Source organism: Coffea eugenioides, chromosome 10 (assembly GCF_003713205.1).
Source record: "Coffea eugenioides isolate CCC68of chromosome 10, Ceug_1.0, whole genome shotgun sequence".
Classification (NCBI taxonomy): Eukaryota; Viridiplantae; Streptophyta; class Magnoliopsida; order Gentianales; family Rubiaceae; genus Coffea; species Coffea eugenioides.
Genome location: NC_040044.1, coordinates 18,063,807 through 18,084,511, shown reverse-complemented (window position 1 = coordinate 18,084,511; position 20,705 = coordinate 18,063,807). Strand labels below are relative to the sequence as shown.

General features: G+C 32.4%; 1 protein-coding gene and 1 pseudogene across 1 annotated transcript; both read right to left on the bottom strand.

Annotated features, from left to right (window-relative positions):
* Positions 1-425: 425 nt before the first annotated feature.
* Positions 426-2,167, bottom strand: LOC113748733 (taxadiene 5-alpha hydroxylase-like). Its single transcript, XM_027292280.1, has 3 exons — positions 1,222-2,167; positions 909-1,096; positions 426-722 (listed from the first exon to the last, which is right to left on the bottom strand). Exons 1-3 carry the CDS (start codon positions 2,165-2,167, stop codon positions 426-428), a joined length of 1,431 nt encoding a protein of 476 aa, XP_027148081.1.
* A 12,593-nt stretch (positions 2,168-14,760) lies between these two features.
* LOC113750532 lies at positions 14,761-18,496 on the bottom strand (annotated as a pseudogene).
* Between the last annotated feature and the right edge of the window lie 2,209 nt (positions 18,497-20,705).

The following is a 20,705-nucleotide window of genomic DNA, read 5'->3' as shown; positions in this document are numbered from 1 at the left end:
GTTTTTTAACAATTTTGTCTATAATAACCTCAAAAACATCGTAAAATCTTAAAATATACACATCCAAAAGTCAAAACATCAAAAATACACACCATCTTTCTCTTCTACTACTACCTCTCATTTTAGTTCGCCGCCGCGTCACCACCACCTGTCCCACCGGTGCCGACAATCCCCCTCTTTTTCCCCCTTCTCTCTCCCTCTTTCCCCTTCTCCGACCTCCCTCTCCCTCCCCCAGCTCCTCCTCCTCCTCCTCCCCCCTTCCACCCCCCACCCCCTCCTCTATGCATTCTTGAAGTTGTTACTGCTAGCAAGTGAATTAATATAAGAAAATGAACGAAGGCCAATTTGCTTCTCTTGAAGCATAGACAGCTTTTTAATGCAAAATTTTATAAGTTACAAATGTCTAATCCAATTACAATCTTATTTTATGACAACTTGGGAGAAATTCTAATTGGCATTCCGTGAGAGGGAAATGGTAGAGGATCCACAGCTATAGGTTCCTCAGGATTGACTAAGGACCATTCATATTGGGTAACCACAAAATGTATCAGTATTAGGATGTTTAACTTGGCCAATTGAGATCCAGCACACTGCCTTGGTCCTCCACCAAATGGAGAATAAACATAAGGTTGAACAGGCTTCTCAAATCTACTTGGATTAAATGTCAGAGGGTCTTCAAAATACTCTGATTCATAATGTGTTCCATAAGCAGTCCAGAGCACCTGCAGAGAGGAAGCACAGCCCCTGTTAGATTTTAATCTTCCGTTGCTGTAACCAATAATTCAATGTCGCAAAAAGTACTAATAAAAACCTTGGCTAAGAGAAAAACTGAGATTTTACTAGCTCCCGGAAACCATGTTGCTTTTGAACAAGAATAAAAGAACTGTTGGGGCTGGGGAAAATTTTACCTTCCAGCCTTTTGGAATTGTATATCCGTCGAATTCAATGTCTGCAATTGTTTTTCTGAATGAGCCAAAGATGGGAGGGTACATCCTCATGCTTTCCCTAGCAACTTGCCAAGTATAATTCATCTTCTTTATGTCCTCTAGTGTCAAGGTTTCACCTGGTTTTCTGTTGTCCTTTATGTCAAGATGTTCTGCAATGTATTTAATAACATTAAATAAGATTATTATAACAATTGCAACATGAAATTAAAGGATAATCCTATTAGGCTAATTAAACATGAATTAGCAAGCAAGAAAATATGAAAATGTGATGTACCTTGAAGAAGTTGGGAATAGCATTTTGGATGATGAGCCAACATCCTAAAGGTCATGGTGATGGCAAAAGACGTGGTATCATGTGCAGCAAAAACTAGCAGAACCATATTATCCACCACTTCCTTCTCGCTCATTTCGCCTTGGATCATTGCCTTTACCAGCCGGAAAAGTAGCATTCCTCCCTCTTCTCCTCCTTGCTGGAATTCAATTTCTTCTCTCTTTTTTCTTACTATATTTAGCAACATCTTCTCTACCTCAACTCTTGCATTTTTTGCCCTGGAAAACGCCGACCCGGGGAATTTAACTGGGGGAGAGAACACCCCTTCCAAGACTCTCTCAAAGATTCCCAACATTTTTTGTTCTACTTCAATTCCAAGCATGCATTTAAGCACAATGTTGAATGTTAAAGTTTTGGTAAACCTATACAGGCTGATAATGTTCTTACCCTGCCAATTTTCGTCCAAATGCAACTGAACGGTGTTGCACATCTTTGGGACCGTTGCCTCCAGGCCAGAACAGCTGAGGCTGGTGGCAATGATTCCTCGAATGCAACGGTGTGCATCCCCTTGTTTTCCCATGATAGAATCAGAGCCCATGAGCTGAACAGCTGAAGTAGGCCATGAACTGACCACCAACTTGAATTCATTAGACAGAAAGAACTTATTGGCTTCAGCTCCATTTACAACCACAGTTGGTGATCCCATCAAGCTAGTTTTGAAGGTCTTCCCATATTTCTTGATTCTTGGTTGAACAAACTCCTGGTACAATTTGTTATTTTTTTGGGCTTTGAGGAAGTCTAAGGTTTCACCAATCCAAGGAAGGCCTAGTTCTCCTGGTGGTAATAATTTCTTGTCTCTAGAGCTCTTGTAGTTATAAAACACAATGGCAAGAGCCAATGCAACAAATACAGAAAACAAAGGCAGAAGAAAGTTTAAATCGAAAGCCATATTGGTGTTGAAGAAAGAAGATTGAAGGGACATGAGGTTCTGAGGAGCTTAGTGTTTGTGTGGTTTGGCGGACGAGTATTCTGCAGATTTATAGTATCAGCTCCGCAGGAGGGGACGTGTATCGTCAGTTGAAAATTACTAAAGTCAACCTTTTCAAGTGTTCCATCTGTAGCATTCTACTATACTCAAATATTTGTTTAATTAAATCCACAAACCAGAAACCAATCTGGTATCAGAGCCACTTAGCTACTCTAAATCTTTTAATCTCAAGGGCTTTTTCTCCACTAATTTTGATTTTGTGAAAACGAATCTTATATAATTAATTTGTGAAAATGAAGTTTTTTAAAAAATAACTCGTGTGTTCTCTTATGCTGTTGAAAAATAAATAAAACTATACGGGTATATTTAAAACAAACTACAAAAGCTGATTTTGACTAATTAATGACCAAATTACCCTTTTGTAGTGCATAAATCGCCCTTTTAAAATTTTGAAGTTACTATCATTGAAGAATACAATAACAAAGCTTTATGAGAATTAGTTGAGAACAAGCAAAAATGTCATTGGTCCAAGGTAATTATCACCAAAACTTAAAGTGTTATACGATTATAACTTCTAGATGAGTTTTGGCTCGAATTAAATTTGGCTTCATTAGAGTTTAGGACCATATTATCAAGAAAATGGAATGGAGTTTAGGTCTACTATATCTCCAATCTTGAGTTCGGTAACAAATTATATAATCTCCCCAAAGGTTTCTAATAATTCCAAGAAGCTCCCTTCAAATTTTAAATATCATATAAACCTCCCTTATTTTTATTGTTTATGCCACAAAGTAGACCAAATCAGACAAGTATTTTTCCAAATACCTTAAAATATCCTTTTATAGTCAAAAGAACAAGAAAAGAAGAGTTTCCTAATAACATATATTCTTTAACTTTAACTCGTCACTAGAATAATTGCCAATTCACTTTCGACAATCACAAGTAACCTTCTCTTCCCAGAAAGAATACTTCAAAACCAAATCCTATACATTTCAAGCAATTTGAGTAGCCTAATAGCTCTCAATCACAAAGCTATTGATTCCATACTAATTGCGAACAAATGCTATCTAACTGTCAAATATTTCCGCGACAACCACTTCTTGATACCTTAAAATTCAACCTCATTACTCGACTCAAACCGAATATCTGCCCTAAACCAAATTCCTTATCCCTTTATCAAATCTGTCCAAATTGCAACAACCTTCTATCAATCTAGTCCCTAAAAAACTTCCATTTCCCTGACATTTTGATCTCTATGAACACCTAATTCTAGCAACCCATAAAAGCAAAACAAAAAAATAAGCAAAATTACAGGGATCATACTTACCAAGATGGAGGAAATGAATAGTCTGAGAGAAACAAGGAAAAAGGAAAGGGGTAGCAGAGGTAGCAAACACTAATTGGTAGTAGCCAGTAGGTATGTGAAGGTACGTGAACACTAAGGGAGAAAGGGGAAAGAAAAGAGGAGGGCAATTTGACAATTTGTTTGTGAAGGTGGATAGAGGAAAAAGAGCAGGTACTTTTATTTTTTTTTCATTTTTATTTGTTTGTTTCCTTTTCCTTTGTTGGAATATGTGTTTAATTTCCTTTTTTTTCCTTTGTGGAAAATATGTCTTTACTTATAGGAAAAGGTATTTTAGTACGTTTCTACTATGAAGGGAGGCAAGTGTAATTTTTAAACTTAGAGGGAAGCTTGTTGAATTATCAGAAACCTCAAGAGCGGTTTCTAAAAATATCCTTCTTCTATCTATCACAGATTAGTAAGCTATTTTACCTTGTCGGGCGGTATTTTTGACTTCCCGAAGAAATAAGCTGGAGTATATGAAATGAAATAACGTTTGTAAATTTGGAAAGAAAATAAAAGTCGAGTATAATTTTCAGTCGATCTTAACTTAGCATATCTAATATTTAGTGTATCACGTATGAACAATTTTACCATTTTCTTTATCTTTTTTGGAATATCGATTACAATTATACTTTTTTCTTTATCTGTTTAGTCATTGCTCCATTCAGATTCAAGTTGCTAACTTGTATTGTATTTTTCTTAAATTTGCTCTAATGGAAAAAGTTATACCAAAGATATGACATATATAAAGAACATATACTACATGTATATAGAATTAATTAAAAATTATACTGTAAAACTCGAAAGATACTTAAAAAGTCAAATGAAGCACCTGCAACCTCAAAAATATCTATATTTGTTCCCAACCACACTATCTACTAATTAAATTCCATAGTATTTCTAAGTTTACATTGAATTGTAATGCAGGACAATACAATTTCAATTGAGTCAAAATCATAAAAACAAATACAAAAAGTCGGCTTCTCCAACCGACTGATCATATGCAATGCATGTGCACACCAAAAACTCTATATTGTACACCTTACCAATTTTGGACCATCCGAGCAACATGGCCTCACAGATTCAGTTTGAAGGTTTTAAAAAATTGTGCTGACGGTATTCTAGTCAAATAGTATTAAAATGTTTTATAGCCGTAGCATCCCTACATATCTGCTTGGCCTAATAACTTAATAGGGTTCACTAGCTTCAAAAGAAAGTCAATTAACAAAAGAAAAGATGGGAATCTTTTTAATCAACAACGATTACAGAAGACAATAATGGAGGCATGCAGCTTATTAGAATAGTATAGAATATTTTGAGTTTCAAAAGAAATTTAATATATCAATGGTTGAGGCCTCATTAGTTTTCTGTTCTTTTTTACTTTAATAGAAGGTGGTATCGCAACTTAGTGAGACTAATCCACCTCCTGACTTTTACAAAACTCTGTCCAAGGATATATGCACGATAGCCTAACTCCTGACTTACAGAGCTCTGCTCAAGGATACATGCACGTAGCCCAACGGGTTCAAACTAGTGACATACGGGATACTATAGTATGTGGTTACCAGCCGAGTTCCCGGCTGGGGCGAGGCCTCAATAGTTTTCGACAAATGTAAATATGTACACATTTTTTGTGCTCAATTTGCCTAACTACAACAAAAGTTTAGACATTTAAAAAGTATTTGTAGGACTTACAAGAAGAAATTGATAAATAACTTTAAGTTACCGGATAGAAGATTAATATTTAGTGATGTACCCGACCTTGATTGTGAAGTTTGATCAACCAGTTGGAGGCTCAACTCTTAATTGCCCAATTTAATCTTTGACATACATGTGAGTAGTAAAAAGTTTGCTAGGATTGACACAAATTACGTAGCGATGAAATCATTTTAATCAGTTAAGGATTTGGCTAATGAGTGCTTAGGTGACAACTTTTAAAAAGCGTTTTTAAGCATTAATTTTTTGACAAAAAAAGAGATTAATTTGAAAACATATCTAAACACAGAGGGTGAAATAAATATGAGTATGTGTAGACACATAATAAGTTAATTGTGCTAATCTAAAATATTGACCACATTCATTACTGCATTGAAAAAAAAAAAAGCTGTACTAACCTAAAACATCCATCAATTACACACCTCTAAGTGGTGATAAATTATAAGCCAAAGCAAAATAAATCAACGAGAGAAAGTGGTGCTTCGATGACCGCCAAAAAAGAAAAAATAGTAATATCTTGAAGTCGTGGAATATGTTATCACTACTATACTGTGAGTAGCAGATTTAATTTGCTGAGTTACCATTTCCACCGGCCACACTGTTGGTTGACCCTCTAACTAGTATTTTTCTTATTGGGTCGGTTCACCTTGGAGGTTTTCTTTCATCCAGAAAAAACCATGTGCTTGGTCATGGTGGTTTCTGGTAAGAGTTGACTAACAAGATTTCTAGACTTGTGCAACATTGCTGCATACTCGGTCGTAGAATTTCTAAATTTGAATTAATTTTTTATATACTGAAAATATATATTCTATTATTATTGGATATATGACAATTTTTATATAGATTTAAATTTAAAATTCAAATTCTGCTTATGTATCATACATCTAATAATGATATTGTATACACTGTCAGTGTATATAAGCTTAACTTTTTAAGTTTGTAACTGTACCTTCAAATGACGCAGAATAATTTCATAAATTAAGGTCCTCCTAATTAAAGCGTAACAAAAAATTTACAAAATGAATGTAAGTTCAGCTTGTTAAAGCTAAACTTGATTTAATCGGCTTGTTAAATACAAATTCTTTCAATTTATTTTGTAAGAATTTTGGTTCTTGTGAATGTACACATGAACTTTCTATAATTAACAATTATCTAATGTTTGATGTATTTCATCAAGGATTATTCAATTTATCAACTAGCGCCGATCAAATTAAATAAGAGATTCCTAACAAGAAAAACCAAAATTTGGATCGAATCTAGTTGGTGAATTCATGTTTTTGTTAAAAGTCAATACTTTAAACATTGTAACATGAATTTAGCGTATCATGTATATAACTTTAGATTACAATAAGAGTGAATCTATGCATTTTTTATTTTTTTTTTAGTTTTTCAATAGGACAAGAGGATAGCACTTTTATTCAAACTAGAATGAATCTTCCCCAAGAATAAGTCTATGCTAACTACAGCAAATCAAATACTGTGAAGAGGTCATTTTAATTGGAAAGCAAAATAGAGTAATACTCTAATACCACTTAATTAAAGTAGAACAAAAGAATTCGTTACAGGAAAGAAAGTTAGAGGACGTATTAATAGAGTAAAGCCTGTTATTGGCTACAAAATAAGCAGTTGATATTTATTGATTACAAAAGAGAAGGGTTATAAACCTATAAGCTTGATTGCGCGTTATTTATCTATAGTTCACTGTGAATGAATGTATAGTCGAATTTGATTTCCTCTTCTTCTTCTTCCTTTTTTTCTTTTTTTTTTTTACTACAAAGTTAGGATCGGAAAATTTGCATCCATTAATATCTCCACTCTAACTTATGATTTCTTTTAAGGCAAAGGTTTTGTTTTTGAGAAAAGTTGTGACTAAAATAAAAACAAGTAGAATCCATAACCATATGTTTGTATTCATCTTGTCATTTGTTTAAGGCAAAGGTTGGGGAAGTAAAAGTCTGGTTTGTGTCCCATTTTTATCTCAAAGTGTTAATGTCTTATATATAAAACCATCATTGGTTGGTCCAATGGCCAGGGAGAGTCTCTTTAAAGCTCTCTTGTGCACTAGCGGAGTTTGAACCTTCGATCTAATGCACAGAAGAGTTTTAAAGAGTTCCTTCCTAACCATTGGACCAGCGCCCAATGATTGTATATATAAGACATCAAAATGAGCTTAAATTTTCTATTTTCAAGTCTTCTCATTTTTCTATTTCTCCGTGTAACTTTGGGAGTTTCCAGCAAAATAAAAAAGGAATAGAAAAAATGAACACTTAAGAAACTTTTGAGATAAAATGGTACACTAACCAAACTTTATACCTTCCGACACAATGCGAGGATGATTTGTTGATTTAGCTTTGCTGCTCTACCTTAAATATAATCATATATAACTGGAAACTTAGCACCGTTTAGATTGAGGAAAGAAAAGAAAAGGACTCTAGTGGAACCAAAATAAAAGTAGAGGAAAGTGACGTTCATTCATCTTATTTGAATTAAATACAAAAGGAAAAGCAAGGAAATACCAAAAATATTGTTTAGAATAGGGAAGAGAAAAAGAAAAATCATGTGTTAAGTTACCAAAAATCATGTGTTAACTCGACCTCAAATTTGAGTTTAGCCGAACTCAACTTCAAGCCGACTCGAGCTAAAAAGAATTAAAAAAGAATTATTTTATTTTTTAAAAAATGAATAAAACAATCATTTTTCCTTAATAAATAATAGAGACATATATGTAATTTTACTATTAAAATAAAAATTATATATATATATATATTCAACTTGGCTCGCGAACTAAAAAGTTGAGTTTATCGATATTTGTTTCGAATTTGATAGTTCGACTTGGTAGGTTTGAACTCGTCTCGAACTCGATGTTGACCGAACTCAAGTTAAATTTTGATCAAACTATTCATTTACAGCTTTAGGTTCATCCAAGATATAGAGCATTGATTTTACTATCTTTTATATTTCCCCACCCAGAAAAGTGCCAAATCCACCTTCAGTTCGACCATTGATAGTCCCTTGCAATCTAAAATTGTATTAGTTCTTGAGAGAAATGAATGACTTTTCTAATACTATCACTATTACTAGTTGATTACCCGGAATAGAATGGGGTAATCCATAAAAACTTGAAAACTTCTAATGGAGAAATCGATCTGCAAGCACGAAGTAGAAGCATCTAACCAAATGATCAATGTTATTTAATTCATAAATCTAATTGTATACTACTAAAAGACAATATGTTTAGACAAAAAGCACGGGATTACACTCTTTGCTAATTATAGGCTTATAGCATGACACTAGCTTGTTTAACATTACCCTACGAAATCATTGAAACACTATTTCTCAAATTGGTCTGGCCTTGATTCATCAAAGGGGTTTTTTTTTTTAATTTGGAAATTTTTTCTTGCCCCTTATTTCCTTTTCTTTTTTTTTGGGTATCTTTCTTAGATGAATTAAGTGATCTAAGAAGCACCACAAGTCAAAAATGCATTTTCGTGTTGTTGTTTTTGCTTAGAAAACCACATATATTAAAAATGCCATTCAAATTGTTTTACACTTTTCAACAAAATTTTTAGACAAATTGAAGCAAGCGAAAACAAGCCAGTCTTGGTTTTTCAAAAAGAAAAAAAAAAATTTGCTTTCATATGTTGAATGTTCCATATCAAGTTAATCAGTAATAACAACTTAGTCAAGTTCTTCCCCACAATCTCTTGAAATGTGGTCTACATGCAATCTTTACGATCCAGCCGTAGTTTATGCAATTCTAGATAATCAAGTGATGTGGAACTTGAGGTCACAAAATTTGAAGTACTAGTATTTTGGCCAAAAGCTCATATTAGAGCATATGAACCTGATTTTAAACTTGCAAAAAGTTAATGCAGCAACTTCACATGGTGAATGGTACAATTTACAAGTTGATTCTTAATGTTAATTACATAGGACAATGCTTTAGTAACGATAGTTATGGTAACGAAATAGTTTTTTACCCGATATAACAGGTTGTTGTACTTTTAGCGACCATTTGATTACTTAATGGATCTATCCACCTAAATAGGATAACACTTAAAATAAGAAAGTAAGTTTCCCATCTAAAATAGTAAGTTAACCGTAATAAATTAGTAACTTTTATACTTCAAAAGGTAAATTGGAATAAATATTAAACTTACTTTTTAAATAAATAAATTCCTACTTTATATCCCAAACTTACTTTTTAGAGAGTAAGTTTAATTCAAGTAATAGTAAGTTTTTATAAATAAATAGTAATTCTTACTGATAACATGGTAAATTTGATTAATAATCAAAACTTACTGATTTATGGGACACATGTACTATTTTACTTTAAAACATATTTCAAACTAGTATTAGGAAATTTATTTGAAATAAAAATAAAATGTTTTATTAATAATTAATGCTTAGTACCTTAGTTAGTAAGTACTCGTAATATACATGTATAATACATTATTATAGGCATAATTTAAACAATTTTTTATTTATACATTTTAAAATACTATGAAAAAAAGTTTGACTTTTCACATAATCTCGTAAAATATGTAATAAAATTTTGTCATATTATAAGTTTTTAATCATTTTCAATTTTTGAAAAATTTGAAAGTTTGGATATCAATAACAACAAATCTTCCTAGTTATAAATAGAATATCACTTGCTTATATATCACAATTTTTATAATTTAACACCTATGAATATAATAAGATGATAAAGTTTTAATAAATTTACATCTAGGACACAAAGAAAGAATATGAGTTAAAGCCCAAACAAAATGAGAAATAATATAACAATAAAAATGACAAAATTAGTATAACAATTAATATAAGAAAATCATTATGATTTGGACTTTTTCCTTGGGAGATTGTTCATAAAAACGGGATCCAACAATTATAAATGAAAATCACATGCATATATAATCTATTGTATAATTTAAATTAAATTTAGTTCACGTATAAAATGGTCCTAAAATAATTAGTACACTATAATACAATGTTATTTTAACAACAAATTTTTTTTTACTAAAAGTCTCAAATATCCATGACATACATACGAGGGATGTTTTACCATATTTGTATCTCACATCTAATCATTAAAGTTAATTTGAGGAAAAATATTTTTGACAATAGAATTATTTTGAATTTGGTTAACAAGTTGTGATTTTTTAAACAATAAAAGTGAAATATTTTGGGAACTTAGTTGTTTATTTTCCCATAATTAAAAATTGCTATATTTTAGCAATTGTTGCCATTGACTTTTCATTTTGTAGACTAATTTTTATCAATGCAAAATTAATTTTATTAACAATAATTGAAGTTCCATTGATCCGAGGATTGGCAATCTATTTCTATTATTTTATATGTAAATATTTAACCTAAGATAAATAATAGCCACTTAAAAAAAGGAAATTGGTGCTCAATTGATTGTGGTGTAAAATATTAGTATACAATTAACTAGAGCTTGAAATGGAATTAAATTTATTTAGTATTTTACTGCTAACAACTTTGACCCCATTTAATGGTTAAAGAAAAAATAAAAGAGACGTAGAGATTGGGATTGGTTCCTTAGTGTGAAAAAGGAAAGTTCCTCTGAAGTAATGCTACATGAAATTTTGGATGCATATGAAATTAGAAATGTGATAACTTTGCAATTCATTCTCATTCATGATGAATTTCTTCCATTCTATATAGAATTATAATTTTTTTCGTTCAGCACGAAAATATTCTTTTTTTTTGTCATATTGATGGCTTTTGCTTTTAAGATTATCTACATGTCAGTGGTTAGTATTATTGACAAGGTTAGAGGTCATGGAAAATGTTACTAATTTTAGGAGAAATTATGTATTGTAAAAATGGTTTAATAATTTTCTACTAAGCATAACTATTGCATACAAAAGGAAAAGATATTTGATTTTATTTTGCTTTGATTAGAAGAACTTGTACCAGTAATAAAGGAAATTTCAATTCAACAATCAACGTACACATGATTACAGTAATTTTTTAGTCAATTAGACTAATATATGCCATAAAGTAGTAAGATTTAGTCATTTGTGAATTGATAATTTTAATGGTTTACATAACATTCATCTATAAAAAATTATGATTATTATAAAATGATGTTTTATAATAATTTACATACCATTTTCCAATAAAAAAAAGAGTTTGATAGAAAAAATATGGATACAAATCCATAATGTAAATGATACAAAGTATATTTGAAAGTCACAAAACTTAACATATTGGTAATTTTACTATAATTTTCAAAGATTATGCTACGTTAATACAACTTTAATTTTTATACTTGTGACCCAGAAAATAAATTTATTAAAATTTTACCATTTTACTAAATTCATAGGCATTAATATATGAAAATTGTGATGTATAAGTAAGTGATATTTTCTATACAACTTGAAAGATTTGTTGTTATTATAATACAACTTTAACTTTTATACTTGTGACCCAGTAAATAAATTTATTAAAACTTTACCATTTTATTATATTCATAGGTATTAATATATGGAAATTGTGATGTATAGATAAGTGCAGTTCTATATATAACTCGAAAGATTTGTTGTTATTGTCATCCAAACTTTCTAACCTTTCACAAATTCAAAAATAATTCAAAATTTTTAATATGACAAATTATTCTTACATATTTTATAAGGTCATCTGCAAAAAAAAAAAATAGTTTTCATAGTATATTTAATATGCTTAAAACATGTAACATTTATAAATGATACGTACAATTGTGTATCATACATTAACATTACGAGTAATTACTAACTATAATACTAAGTTTCAATCATTAATAAAAAATCTTAGCTTTGTTTCAAATAAACTTCCTAATAATTGTTTCATATAAGTTTTTTAAGTAAAATAGTAAATTTATACTACAAACTAGTAGGTTTTGACCACTATCAGCAATATTTACTATTAATCTATAAAAACTTAATATATTATTTGAACTAAACTTACTCTCCAAAAAGTAAGTTTCGAATATAGAGTAATAATTTATTTAAAAAAAAAGTAAGTTCCATATTTATTCTAATTTACTTTTTGAGACATAAAAGTTACTAATTTATCGAGTTAACTTACTATTTTTTATGTAAAACTCACTAACCAAAATTTTACGTACTATCTTATTTAGATGACCAGTCCAATAGGTAATCAAATAGTCACTAAAAGTGTTTTTACCTGTTATATCAAGTAAAAACAATTTCGTTATCATAACCATCGTTACTTCAAACTTTTCCAATTACATAATGATATCTTCTATTATGTGCCTAACGTTACAAGAAAAACTTACTAAAAAAGGGCTGGATTCACTAAAAAAATCTATTATTATCACTTTTCTGCTGAGCTACATATAGTTTGCCGAGAATATTTACTCTTCTGCAGAAAAAGTGATCCCTTATAAAATATGCACTACTGGTCTATCACTTTCCTCTCTTTAAAGTACCTGTCGAACTTGAATATAAAAGTACAGTAATTAGTTGGGAGTTTAATTATTTATCGTGACACGTAATAACTGTGTTAGATGAGGTGGATTTAGCTAAGCTTTACCAAATAAATCATGGCCTTTTAGAATAGATTAATATCTACAAGTAAATAGTTATTTCTTCAAACGGCAAAAGAGACAAGTTACTAAGTAATATGTTCTGAATTTACAAAAGCTCACTAAATGAAATTCAAATTTTGCTTAAAACAAAGAAATTCCAAATTTAATGAGGATTGACATGATATATGAATGTAAATAATTAATGTAGATTTGTTAATTAAAAAAAATGACACAAAATGTTTTAGTATGCACATAGAGTTTCTTAGCATGTACGTACATAAATATCTTGAACAGGATTTGGTTCCATTATCAGATTTTAATTTGCACAAATTCATATGTTTGCCTAGATACATTCTTCTCTTGCAAATTTTGGATTAGGTTAGGATCTTAGTCTATAAAGATTAGAGGACAAATTACAAATGTAGTTCTTGAGCATTTACAGACTCTTATTTTGGTGTCCAATATTAGTAATTAAACAATTTGATACTCAATAGGGTAATTTTGTACCAAGGTAATTCTAACATGGTATGAAAGTTAATCTTTTGTTCGAAAAACACATCCGATTCATACTATTTAGGTTAAAAAAAATGATATTCACACATTCCTCTTTGATATTATGCTCTCACCAATTTAAATTCCTTAGAATGCAATGAAAATTAAGGTGATTAGAATGTGCGGATATCAAATAGAAATGTATCAATATCTTTTTCTTTTTCTTCTTGTTTTGAAAAAGTAAAAATTGGCCCACATTTTGTTCTTAGTGGGTTTTTTAAGAGAAAAACGGAATACATCTATTCAGATGGAGCTAAAATATGAATGTAATCTATATCAAAAAAAAGTTAAAAAGCTGATTTTGACAAAAAGATGACTCTATTACCCTTATATGCTAGATAAATAAAATTTTGCACTAATTAAATAATTTTTTATGTAATTAATTACTTTTCTTATGAAGATCAAATGATGGATGAGAAAAACAAGGGACACCTAGATGAATCTAAAAGCAAAATAAGAAAGGAAAAAAATGGAAAGACCATAAAGAGTTATCTATTCTTTAGGTAATTTAGCAGTTATGTTAACATTTGAAAGATAGTTTTATCTACATGAAAAAGTAAATCAAAATCGGAATCTAAAAGCACCTCAAAACTTGCTTTAATTTTCGACCTTTTGGGCCTAGAAAATCTAAAATCAATTGAGAGCACAAAGAAATAACTTCAAATCAATTGACAACAAAACAAAATAATGTTTCAAAAGTCAAAAAGCTAAAATCAGATTTCCAAAATCAGTTGAGAGCAGACCCGACATTAAAGTAAGCTCCGGACATATTTAAACCATCAATACCCACGCTTTATAACTGCGATAACTGTTCTCGAGAACCCTTTGTGCTTCCATATCAATTCTAATCATTTCCTACCTCCATTTTGGTTGAATAGAGAATAACTTGTCGACAATATTTTTACACATTTTTATCACATCAAACATCTAAAATGCATTTTGATCAAGACAATTCAATGGTTTTGCTTCCTGCTGCATCAAGTGTTTGCAAATATACTTAATTTTTGTCAACATGCAAACTTCATCCAATTGTTACTTCATTCTTCACCTTCACCGATTCATCTCTATGAAAACCTTGCTTTTCCTTTCTTTGTTGGCAAGGAATAAGGGAACATACAAGTACAACTATAAAAGCCTAAACGGAGAAAATTGTCAACCTTACCATGTTATGCTAGTAATCGCAACGCAACATTTGAAACAAAATGTCTCCTAAAATAAAGCAAAGCATGTTAAGGGCATGGTTTTCAACTCATAAGCAATAAGACCACTAGAAACCTTAAGTTTAGCAACTCAAACAAATGCTATAACAAGAGCACCATTGACATAAGATACTTCCATGCGACAATGTACTAAAGCAGATGAGCAGGTCTAGTTGCCAGTTTTGTTTCACATTCTATCTTCCCTCCTACATGGGGCACACGCAATGTCTTCATCGACTCTTAATATCATCTCAGCAGCCTCAGTTGCAGAGAGCAATACAGATTGCTTGACTTTAAATGCTTCAGAGATTCCAAGCTCTGCCATATCTCCTACCTGTTAAGATGACAAAATACATTTATTTGGTATAAATTGACACTTGAAATTGGTGCAAGTTACATAATATCACTCCATAGGAATAATCATTGACAAAGCTTTAATTCACATCATCAATGGTTAAAATCACAATTAGTTCTCTAAAGAAGAAAACATGGTCTATTTGTCCACTACTTCACTTACAGATCCAGATATGACATCAATGCCTGCAGCGCTTCCTTCCTTGTGGTGTTCTGCACGGAATTGAGAAACCAATTCAGCACTGTCCAGACCTGCATTATCAGCAATTATAGTTGGAATGGCCAATAGTGCTCACGAGAAAGCTTCAATGGCATGAGACTTTTTCCCAGGGGCCTTCCTAGCTAGTTCATCCACTGCTTTTGCCATCACCATCTCTGGCCATCCACCTCCAAGCAACACTCCACTGTCATTTACAGTATGAGATAGAACACACAAGGCATCGTGTAGGGCTCTATCAGCTTCATCCAGTAGCCACAAGAATCAGGAAGATATCAACAAAGACAGACAGATGAGAAAAGCTTGCTCCCGATCCAGGATAGCTGACAAAATCACTATTATAATAGCGCAGCATGATATCATACCACAGGCAAATGCTAACCAATCAAAAGAGGAAAGCAGCATAAATGTGCTTATAGTCTATGCAAGCAAATACCAAACAGGAAAGCAAACACGTCCATTATCATTTCCCTGAATTGGTCCCCAGAGCTCTGCCTGCCGTATATACTAGTGTAAAGATCAACATGGAAGATTCACTTTTGAAGTTAACCATCCAATGTAGTAAACTAGCACATTTCGCATTTCCCTGCCAAATCTGCAAGCTTTTGGTTCAAACTAGTAAATACATGCTTATTTCACTTTGTTCAGACAAAACTTGCTAATGCAGGCTAAACTAAAGTGCCAGTTGATTATCAGATGGTAGGAAAAGTGCAAGAAATTCGAATCTGTAAGTTGACTTGCCAAAAAGATGGTGCTAATAAACTCAAGTAGATGATGCAAGGCACAAGAGAAGGCTAGACAAAAGAGATCATCCAAAAGAACTAGAGGGAAAAATATGGAGCTGAGACAAAAATTGTAAGAAAGAGATCTTTCAAGAATAAGTTAACTATCTCCATTAAAAAAATTGACAACTATGAAAAAGCATGCAATAGAAAGATATAGGTATCGGAATTGACATGGCCTCAACCCTTGGGCTAGTAAATGGTTTTGGAACTTGGCTAAACCCAACTAGTCCCAGGGCTAGTTTTGAATATTTTGCCCCAAAAGTATACTTAGACTAAAATTTTTCTGTGTCCTGCAAGACAACAAGGCAACATCACCTATTGCACAGCAGATGAAAATATTTAGCAGCATAACAACATAAATTTGTCAAGATAAGTACCTTGCACCCAAGTACAATTGTACAGGCCTGACCCATTTCACAACCAGAAAAGTGGATCAATTTGTCCTCACCAATCATAATTTCCTCAATAAGTTTACAGTATCCAAACTTAACGGACTCAGGATTGTCAAAGGTTGAGGCAATCTGCGCACCAGTAATGAGTGCAAGTCGCTCAATCCCATCAAAATCAGCATGCTCTATTGCAAGTACTCCAGCACCAGCAAACAATTCCTCGGAAAAATTGTAGATCAACTGACAGTTAACAAAAACAGTTTTTCCCATGAGCAATAATCTTCTGCACCTTCTCTCTGATCTTCTCCTTTTCAGCCCCTTCAATATCTGCTACTTTAGACACTGAATCAACACGCACACGTGAACCATAGATTTTCACTTTGTCTGTGTCCGTTGCAATATTAGCCACTAGAATCTTTGCATTCTCAATTCTCTTTGATTGATCAATACCAATTTTCTTTTCCAAAACAAATCTACAACACAAGTGGCAGTATGCTATAGAAAGAGTCCCCAATACAAAGAGGTTTTCAGGACTTCAATAATTTAGCAGCAAGACAAGCAAAGGCAAATACAAATCTCTAAATTTAGCATTTGCAAACAAAAAAGTAGGAAGAGCTTAGTAGCTTGTGCACAAAAGAATATGGAAACCAATAAAGAGGAAAATCAATCTTTTCTTCAAAGATATAGGAAATGACCCTATTAAACACCAATAACACACAATAGAATAGACCTCAGCCCCTATACAAAGCTACAAATGAAGTTTTAAAATAGAATACATGCATAAGGTAGCAGTTAAAGGAATTTTTCTTTAACAAATTATATTTCTGCAGTCACCATCTATGCATGCATCTTTTAAGCAGCAAAAATCCAGGAATTTAGTCCAAGCAGCAAATAAGATCCAAAACTTGGCGATGGTGTCCCCAAAGCCTAACCAAATGTCACCATCCCCAACCCTCGGGAAAAAGGAAAAGAGGAAAAACAAATAAACAAACAAGAAAAAGGTTTTAAAAAGTAGCAAATAGGATAAAATTGAATAGCCTACCCCTCATCTAAAAATGAATCCTTCAGTGAACCTCCAGGTTTTTTTATGATTTGAATAGCCTCCACATTTGTACTGCCCTGTCATTTAGAATCAAATTGTCAGAAAAAGCATAAAAGAGTTACATAAACCAAAACTCCAACCCACCAAAGGTATATTTACCTTTAGCCTCATGACAGCATCGACAGCTAGTTTTGCGAAATGTTCCTTGTCCTGAGACAAAATTTTGGAATTCAAAGTAGTCATTGCAATCTTCATTAAATCTAATTTGAATATTTCTGCACAGTCCAACAAGAGAAAAATTAAAAACTATGAAAGAAAAAAAAAGAAAAAAGAGTTAAAACTGATAATTCATATTAAGAAAAACCACTCAGCACTTGTTGGAGCACCAGTGTAATATGAGCCCGTCTCATGTCACCAAATGGATCAATAAGTAAATGAAGAAGAACCAGATTAAGTTTGAAGCCATAAGGTCAAAATCAAGTAATGGAATAGACTAGGCCAAAGGTTGTAGAATCACTCAAATATTAAGCACAGCAACTATATCTAATAAGACTGATACCTGCATCTTGTTAATTGTCCACACCCTTCTCCAACAATGCGTTCCAAGCACATTCAGCTGCCATACGATAGCCTATTGAAAGAAGTAAACAAAATTAAGATGAAAACTGAGCATGCGTACTTAACCAAATTACCTTGAGTGAGGTGAAATAGGTAACAGGTAACCTAATGCTTCTTATCCAAGGACAAAACAGAGAGTAAAATAAAGAAATCACAACCACATGTGCAATATTCAATAAGACATTCAAACTTTGAGCTTTGCCTATAAACTAGAAGAACCAATAGAATTGCATCAAATTAAGAAAACAGATGCAACAAAAGAAGGTTCCATTAACATCTAATCATCATTAAAACGTTATTAGCATAATAATACGAACTTTGCCAACATCTTTATACCATTGTGTTGAAAATCTAGAATATCTTTTCTGTAAAGCTATAAATTTTATGTATATCCCATGATTTCTGCTCTATTTTAGGATAGAATAATTTACTCCTAATGTATTTTAGGATAGAATAAATTAGCTCCTAATTTTTAGGAGATTACAGATTTCATGGAATTGACAAAAGTCAAATTCCATTTGTATAAATGTTGTACAGAGCCTAGAACAAAAGAGATAATAGAACAATTCAGTTTTCTTTTTGTTCATGGTATCAGAGCTTTTGCTCTTGGGACCTCTTCTTGTCAGCCTTCATTGCTAAGTGCTTTCTTCTTTCCAAGTCTTTATTGCCAAGTGCAATTTCCAGCCTTTATTGCTGATTTTTTTCATTAGGCCTTCATTGCCAATTTTTCTTTGAAACCTCCAACATGTCTGAAACTGAAACATCAGAAATCAACTCCAATACCAAATCAGAAGAGACCTCAAATATTCCACAAACAGGGGATTTGCAGAGTATATCTAGGCAGCCTACAGGCTCAGCGGAAAAAACTATTTGAAGTGGTCACAATTTGTTCAAACATTTCTCAATGGAAAAGGCAAAATCAGCCACTTGCTTGGAACTAGACCGAAAAAGGGAGATCCTAAATTCGCTGCTTGGGATGAAGAGGATTCTATGGTCATGTCATGGCTGTGGAACTCCATGTTACCTGAAATAAGCGATATTTGCATGTTCCTACCAACAGCTAAAGATATATGGACTACTATTCGACAGACTTATTCAAAGGCAGGAGATGCTGCCATAATCTATGAGATCAGAACGAAGATCTCAGCCACTAAACAAGGCAACCTTTCTGTTACTCAATATGCCAATCTTCTGTAAAATCTATGGCAGGAACTGGACCAATATCGATGTGTTCAGATGTTGTGTAGTGAAGATGCAGCCACCTTGATAAACTTTATCGAAAAGGATAGAGTTTATGACTTCCTTGCAGGTCTGAATGTGGAATTTGATCAGGTCAGAGTCCAGATATTGGGGAAGGAAAGATTATTATCTCTGAATGAGACAATATCATTGATCTGAGTTTAAGAGAATAGGCGAGAAGTCATGTTGGAGCCTAAAGCATTAGAAGGCTCGACAATGATTACTACAAAGTCAAACAATAAGGAAGCAAAGATAGGTAATGGGCGTACAGAGTTAAATAAAGACACAATTTGGGGCACATACTGCAAAAAACCATGCCATACAGGAGATGATTGCTTCAAACTCCATGGGAAGGAACAAGTTCTTAGTCGTAAAGAAGGATTTAAAGGAGGAAAAGCCCACTTAACTGATAGAGAAGACCAAACACAAGAAAAATCCAACCAGGCTGGTATAGGAGAATTCAAGAAAGAAGAAATCGAAAAACTAAGAAACCTCCTAAATTCCCTTGAAAAGTCCTCTAGTACTTGTTCATTGGGTCAATCAAGTAAGTACCTTAACTCTTATGCTTTAAGTGCCTCAAGCATGTCTTCTCTAGGCTCTTGGGTCATCGACTCAGGAGCTACTGACTATATGACTTACAACCCAATCAGATTTAGAACATACAATCCATGTCCTGGAAATAGAAAAATTACTGTTGCGGATGGATCCCCTATAACTGTACTATTGCAGGCCAAGGGACAGTAAATCTATCAAATTCTTTGTCCCTAAATAATGTGTTGCATGTCCCAAAATTGTCCTCCAATCTCATATCCATCCATCAAATTACCAAAGATCTGAACTGTAAAGTAACTTTCTATTCTACTCACTGTGTTTTTTAGGATTTGGTTATGGGGAGGACGATTGGACTTGCTAAGGTGAATGATGGGCTTTATTACCTTAAGGAAATGAGTGGCAACAAGAAGAACAATAAGCAGTTATCCCTCACCTGCTCCTCAAATAATAAATCTGAAATTTGGCTGCATCATTTCAGTCTTGGTCATCCATCTTTTATTTTACTTAAAAGCATGTTTCCTTCACTTTTTAAGGATGAAGATGTTAGTAGTTTTCATTGTGATACATGTGAAATTGCTAATCATCATAGACTATCATTTCCATTGAGTAATACAAGATCTACTAGACCTTTCTCTTTGATACATACTGATATTTGGGGGCCTTGTAGAGTTTCTAGTATTTCTAGAGCAAAATGGTTTGTCACATTCATTGATGATTGTACTAGAACTACTTGGTTATTTCTTATGAAAGAAAAATCAGAAGCAGTATTTTTCCAATGTTTCATAAAATGATTTGTACACAATTTGGAAGTTTGATTAAAAGAGTAAGATCTGACAATGCAAGAGACTATTTTAATCAAATTCTCTCATCTTTTTTTCCAAAAATAGGGTATAATACATGATTCATCTTGTGTAGACACACCCCAACAAAATGGGA